This window comes from Barbatula barbatula, assembly GCF_947034865.1.
Source record: "Barbatula barbatula genome assembly, chromosome: 7".
In the NCBI taxonomy this organism is placed as follows: Eukaryota; Metazoa; Chordata; class Actinopteri; order Cypriniformes; family Nemacheilidae; genus Barbatula; species Barbatula barbatula.
Genome location: NC_136770.1, coordinates 6530316 through 6537897, shown reverse-complemented (window position 1 = coordinate 6537897; position 7582 = coordinate 6530316). Strand labels below are relative to the sequence as shown.

The 7582-nt window shown below is 40.1% G+C and overlaps 1 protein-coding gene across 1 annotated transcript; it reads right to left on the bottom strand.

The window, feature by feature from the left end:
- Window positions 1–4731: 4731 nt before the first annotated feature.
- Window positions 4732–6445, bottom strand: cxcr4a (chemokine (C-X-C motif) receptor 4a). The gene is made up of 2 exons (XM_079461349.1): window positions 6374–6445; window positions 4732–6266 (listed from the first exon to the last, which is right to left on the bottom strand). Exons 1-2 carry the CDS (start codon window positions 6386–6388, stop codon window positions 5199–5201), a joined length of 1083 nt encoding a protein of 360 aa, XP_079317475.1. The 5' UTR covers window positions 6389–6445; the 3' UTR covers window positions 4732–5198.
- Between the last annotated feature and the right edge of the window lie 1137 nt (window positions 6446–7582).

Here is a 7582-nt window from a genome sequence, read left to right as displayed (position 1 = left end):
GGGGTCGCATGCACATTGTGTTATATCCATAGATATCACATACCATTAAATCAAACTTGTTTTATAGCCATATATCTCGTTTCCTAAAAGTGACCATAAATCAACTTTGCTTTGACAGATGTATGTCTGTATGTCTAAAGGGGGTGTTTAAATTAAGCAGCCAATAACATATGTGTGTAGACCCATAAGAGGAAGTGCGCATGTCTGCGTGTTTGTGGCTATTCCCACAAGACATGCCTGTAATGTTAGAGAGACTGCAGGTGGAGGAAGCGACGAATGTAAGCGAGCCCGATGTTGTGGCAACAGGTGCCCAAGCACCTGCCCGTCTGTCACTACTCCGAGTGTGTGCACGTGTACGTATGTGTGTCTGTTCGCGTGTGTGAATACAAGAGTGTTAGCCCTCTCACTTCAATACAAGTTTCTCCTTAACATCTTGACAGAAATTCTCTTCAGATCGTTTTAAAAAGCGTATAATATTTCTCAATACAATATGAGGTGAGACCCTGAGAATAAAGTTTAGATCACCACAGTGTTAGACTTGAATTATTTATGAAGGAATGAATTCAAGCTCTAAAGTGGAAGTAACTTTTTCAAGGTCGGTTGTCATGTCAAATGTAATATGTCACGGGTTTTAAACTTGAACGCAAACAAACACGCATGCACATCCATGTTCACCAGGTCTTATCCCATCATTCATCCACAGCCTTTGATAGGGGCAGCTGCCCTCCTTCAAAGCTCACCAACACCCCCCCCCCCCCAAGATCATATTTCCAACCATAGCCCCGGGTGAGAGTCTGGGGCTCATGTTCATCTAGAAATAAAGATTTTGATGCATAAGTACATAGTTTGATCCTGCAGAAATACTACAGATGCTTTCAAAGAACAAGGCTTATTTTTCGCTTTTTTATCTTCGACACAAACGAGAGTTAATCAAACCCAATCAGCATTCCAGTGTAAAGAAAAGGAAATTTGCCTACTGATCTTGCGCCAACACAAATGGGTTGGGTGTGACAGCCTTTTAAAAAGATAACACTGATTGTCTCTATTGGCCACTGAAAACATTATTACGGTAAAAGCTTTATTTTCCGGGGCTTTAGGTTACACAGTATTTGCTATTTAGTTTTTTGTTGTTTGTGACTGACTCGCCTTCAAGATGCAAACAGCATAATCGTTCAACGACAAACATATGTCTGTCGGCAACCACACAATCGAACAAAAACATCTCCTTTGCCATAGGAAAAGATATATCAAAATATAGTGTACACAAACACACCTTCAAAGGTAAACAGAAGGAAAGAAAATATGATAATCGCATATTTAGTTACATATATTGACGGTTTCATTAAACGCACCCGCCTGACCCAGTTAACTTCCGGTATGTGTTTTTTTATATTTTAATAATTGAACTTAGATTAATATGACTTTTCATCAATATCCTATTGTATATTAATTGTATTAAATTAAATTCAAACTACTCAACCGTTGCTGATTCTTTGCGAAAGTATTTCGGAAGTAAAGTTTGGGTGACATAACATTTGTTTATGTTAACATTTAACCATTTATAGATAGTTAAATGTATTTTTATTTATTAAATGAAAAACAATCTGACATTTATTCACCCTCATGTGATTCAAAATTTGTGTATATCACACTTTTTTATGTGGAACACAAATGAAGATATTTTGAAAATGTCTCTGTGATTTTGTGTCTGTGCAATGAAAGTCAATGGGGCCAAAGCCAATGTTGTTCGATTACCAACCTTCTAAAAAATCTTCTTTTAGTTCCTCCAAAGATAGAAACTCATGAAGGTTTGGAAATGACATAAGAATGAGTAAATGATGACGTGATTAAGATTTTTAATTTTTGGGGGAACTTCCAATGCACGACCACCAAATATATCTTCATATTAACCATACATTTGATATATGTTATACGTTTCTATTGGCTCAATATGGAAAAGTGAACGATGCTGTCGCTAATCAGCTATTATCTGTTTGTGTGGTATTGTTGTTATAGAGTGAAAAATGTGAAATGGGTTAAAGTCAGTTTCCACTAAGTATTTTCACAGCGGGAGCTGATGTCCCTGTGGGTTTGCAGCAGGAAACTGCCTTCCAAACAGCCACTTCCCCTAAAATAACACACACATTTATCCGTTTATCACACAACAGACTCTTGGGTGGTGGAATGGGAAAGTGTTGCAATGTGTGCGAGTGTGCGTATTGGTAGAAGGTTTATGTGTGTAATTCGATAATTTAATATCATAAATGTTTGTGATAACAGTGTGTCCATGTGTGAGAATTAGCCGTTTGGAACTATCCGTCCAACATGTGTTAAACCGCTTATAGATACAGTAGCATTTGTTTGCTCATTGTCCAGGCCCCAGGAACTGTGATTCATTTGTAAATGATCTTGGTTTTACTGACCTCCGTGGCTCCAGTCCTTTTGGGTAAACATGCTAAGGTTTTGGGGGTCACCTGGGTCGTAAAGTGTCTATTTGCCCCGCTCGGGTCAATCCGGCAGGACCCGTGAGTGGCCGCTAATAGTCTCAGACATGATCTCCTTCCTGCGCTATGGATGTCAATAGCTTTACCCTCTAACCCTCGCCCTGATCTTAAGTGGAAAAACACATGCAGAGCTCTGAAACCCGGGGCGTAAAGTTTGGGGACATTTTTACTCACCCACATTTTGGGATTTAGGGAACAAGGTAAATAAATGTGCAGTTTTATCTCCATCCACATCTATACACAGAAATATAGATTGACCGCCAGGAGATTGGGTTTAACAGCAAAAAATGACCAGCTCTTAAGGAATGTTCACTGACCACTTTCCTTTCTTACGGCCCCCCCGGGGGAATAGATGCCTGGTGGGACACTTAACGCTCTCAGACATGCAAATGTTTCACACTCTACATTAGGGCCTGTTACTGGGGCTCAACGGGCTCTCCGGTCCCTGGTGTTATTCCGTATTGTCCTTGCGCGTGGATTTCGGTCGTCAATGGGTCGACCCTCACGCATTTCCACCTCTTAACGTGGGGGCCTGGCTAGCACCTTTTGCAATGCAGAGGTCACGGACTCCTGTTTCCTATAGCTCTGCGCTGCTGTGCATTGCTGTAGTTCATTCTCTCCTCCTTGTAAAGACCTCCCGTGGTGTTATTATGGCTCATCTTCATCCCATTTTAACTTATTGCTACTGTCTTGCATAACAAGTGATGCATGGATGTGTAAACATTGAAACGCAGAAGGGGTTAGCAGTAATCTTGTATCTACCATGATTTAGGTTAGTGTAGCTATTGTATGTTTGTGTGTGGGACACTATACAGTATGTAAAGCAGTGTACAATACATATAAGGGCCTTTTACTTTTTTAGCGGCATAGTTTGATTTTTGTTCACTCTGTGTGAAATGTTCACACAAATGGGGGTCTGCCCTTCCAAAAGCTGCCATTTACCATTAACTTTACACACACTTTTGCTTACTTAACTATCAAATAAGGAAATTCTATATGGGCTTCTATTGTTTTTATACAAAGCTAGTTGTAAACACTACCCACACTCTTATGCAATTATGTTGTTATAATTGCTTCCAATGTTTCCTCATCTGTAAGTCGCTTTGGATAAAAGCGTCTGCTAAATGACTAAATGTCTTACATTCAAAGTTTTTGTACATTTTGGGAAAAAAATATATATTTTGCATTTTTACAATTTTGAAAAAGCAACACAGTAATGTAACATAACAGAAAATAAATATGTGTATATATTTAGATTAACTGTATGTATTGGACACACACATTTATATTTTCTGTTATGTTACATAACTGCGTTGTTAGTTTCTCTGAATGTGAAATGATGACACGTCACACAATTTCTACAGAACTGCGTTTTACTGGAAATCAAGTATGTATCCTCTCAACTCAAACGTTAGGATTTTACCTAGACTTCCTTAAAAAGATAGTTCCCCAAAAATGTTTTTACTCGCCCTCACGTTATTCCAAACGTGTATGACTTTCTTTCTTTCTTCTGCAGAACACATAAGAAGATATTATGAAGAACGCTGGTAACCAATTGACTTGCTTTGTATAGACAAAACCACTAAGACATTTCTCAAAATATCTTACTTTAGGCTTGACAAAAGAAAAAGTCATAAACAGGATTTGAACAACATGATATTGAATAAATAATGCTTTTTTTTTGCTTGAACTATCCCTTTAAGATGTCACACTTAATCAATTTTCATGGTTTTATTTGTATCATGCAGAATGAGGTTGTGTGACTCATACGGGGTATGTTAAAGACCGTTAGCCCGTGACATACACATATTGACATTGTTATGGAACCACCTGAATAAACACAACCCTTTGAATTGAATGGACATTTGTGGAAAAAATAACAAAACACCAAAGAGAGATCATAAAAAGAAATTAAAGTTAAATGAAAACAAGACTTGATCATTCTCTACTGCAAAGCTTTGTTCATGGCTGAATGGATTCAGCAGCCTTTTTGGATTGTGCCGTGTGTTTGATCGAACTGAGAGTTTACATATCAGGGAATCCCCATGTCAACTGTTGATGTTTTGTTATCCGCAGGGGAAAACGAATCACTGTACTTTTTTACACTTCACATGCTTGGGTAGGTTTTGATGAGACTGCTTTCCTATGTAATTTACTACTTCAGTGGTTTAAATGTGCTTTCCTTTTTGTCACAGGTGCAGAGTAAAAGTACACATTTTTAATATTGGTTATTGGGAAACCCCATGGTGAAAAATGATTTTCTTTATTATAGGGTAGGTGACTGCTTGCAAACACACACAAACAACGAAAAATCTTGAGTACTCCAAAATTTATTGCAAAGACTTCACATAGCAAAAGCAGCTTTTCGGACTGGAATGGACTCAAACAAGCAGTAATTCAGGCTGTGTCTGTCCTATCATGTAATAAATAATTGCAATGGTCTACATAAGTGCAGAAAAGATCTGTTAAAAGTTATATACATGCTATATACAGTGAACGTTTTGCACATTTCATGTTCTCCTCTTGAAGAGATTTTACAGTAATACTGGAAGCAAAATTCAGTATGTGATCCATACTGACAAAACATATTTACATTCGAGCAATGTAGAATTTAGGCTCAGCCTAAAGCACACATACGTTGTTTTCATATCAACATCAAAAAAGTTCATTGTCCAAGGTTTGCGGGCTCTTGTGTTAACTAGAATGAAAGCTGGAAGATTCGGACTCTGTGGATACGGATGACATCCCGCCTCTTTTCTTTGGCAGAATCTTCAGACTGGACCCCCGGCTTGGGGAGAGCGCGCTGCGGGCGCTTTTCTTGAACTTCACTCCGAGAAACGCGTAAAGGATCGGGTTGAGACAGCAGTGAAAGTACGCCAGAGCCTCCGTCACGAAGATCCACTTCTGCAGCCCCTGCTCCAGCTCGCAGCTGTGAGGAATCACCTCCAACATCATCAAAGTGTCCAGCAGGATGCCTCCGCAGTACGGCAACCAGCAGACGAAAAAGCACACGATCAGAACCACGGTCGTCTTGAGCGCTTTGCGCTTCTGCGTTCCCTTCGAGCCACGGGACAGCTTGGAGATGATGATGCAGTAGCAGATGAGAATCACGAGCCCGGGAAGCACGAAGCCCACCAGGATGTGCTGAAAGCGGAATGTAGCCACCCATGTTATATAAGAGTCCTGAGGGTAGATGCGCTCGCAAAAGGTGCGGATGGAGCTCGACTCCGCCTTTGCGAACACCAGATCGGGTACCGTGAGGAGCGCCGCGGGGAGCCACACGCCCACGTAAATGATGCGATCGGCCAGAAGTTTCCTCGGACCTTGGCTGTTCGTGGCCCGCACCACGGCGAGGTACCTGTCCAAGCTGATAAAGGCGAGGATCAGAACGCTGCTGTATAAATTGACCGTGTAAATCATGTGCACGGCCACGCACATGAAACCACCGAAGTACCAGTCTTTGGCCGCGTCCACGGCCCAGAACGGCAGGGTGAGCACGAACAGAAGGTCCGCCACTGAGAGATGCAGACGGTACTTGTCCGTCATGGTTCTGGATTTTCTCTGGCAGCCCATCACCAAAACCACGAATCCGTTCCCGATCAAGCCCAAAACAAATATGATCCCGTACACGGTGGGAAGAAAGATCCGCTGGAAGTCGTGACTGACTTCCACGTCGCACGGGGCATCGAGGTTGGCTCCGATGTCCCCGGAGCCGAAGTCCGTGCTGTTATCGGACGATAAATCATCGTCTAAGACGATATGCTGCAAAAGAAGTAAATAGACAAAATTAGAGACTATCCATCGCATTTCTTGAAAGTTAACCAACTCTGCGTAAACTTCACAAACATTGTGCGTAAACGCTGACTTACTTCGTAATATGCCATCTTTAAAACATCAATCCAAAGGCTTTCGGTCACTTGCAAGTCCACGCTGACTCCCTCAACTCTTCTGTTAAGTGCGCGCAGAGGTTTTTAAATACCCCACGCGAGCCCGGGAGCACCGCCCCCACCGCAACACGCGCACTCGAGGGTGCGCTGCTTCCGCTCTCTGAACAGGTAGCTGCAGCTGGACGTCTTTCGCAAAAAAACACTCTTTTCCTGTTTTCGTGTTTCAGAAATGTGACTCAATCTATGAAAACCGGGCAAAGGTGTCTAAATCTTTTAGTCTTTAAACTAAAAGTTTTAGTTATCAAAGCGCATCAAAGTTTAATTTCAGCCATTAATATGTTTTAATTATTAACATGGCTTAAAGTTCTTTGACTTCAAGATTATATTTTCACAGAATGCTCTTTACATCATGTAGGGTGATTTTATGTAGAAAACTATAAATCTGAAAAAGTGACAGAGTCATATATTTGTTAAATTAAGCAAATGTCCCATTCAATTTATACCAAAATTGAACCCTTACGAAAAGTGTTTTTCTTTGTTTTCACAAATTGATTATGGTCTAACCACAGCATAGTTTTTGTAAGTAAATATGGTAATACAAATGGTAATCATTCGCCAAAAATATGGTTTTACCAAAATAAAACAGGCATGGTTACTTATAAAGAATCTCTAATGGACACCGTTAATTTAGTTAATTCAAAAAAACTTTATTTCTCCTGCTGAACACAGAAAAATACTTTTTTAAGAATGTTGGTAAAAACATTGGACCCCACTGACACAAAACCACATCTCTCAAAATATCTTTGTGTTTTACGTCATACAGGTTTGGAAATGACATTGTGACAGATTTTATTTATTTTGTGAGACTTATCCCTTTACATAATGCGTTTCTGTTTAGTTTTACAAAAACTAGCTGACAAACGCTGTGTTCAGTGTAATTCTGTTGAAAGTTCAAAGTGATGTTAAATTCCCAACGAAGTGGCTCACTCACTACAACTCTCAAACCACTTTAAAATGTCATTCAACCAGAGGCTTCAGTTCAGATCTTAAGATTACACATACACACATATGTACTTGTGAATGTGTTAATTATACTTTGAGGTTGGCCTGTGAAGAACACATACACACACTTTCTTGGTCAATAATTAAAAAATAGAAAATAGGGAACCCTCTTTTAAGGATGCACACACA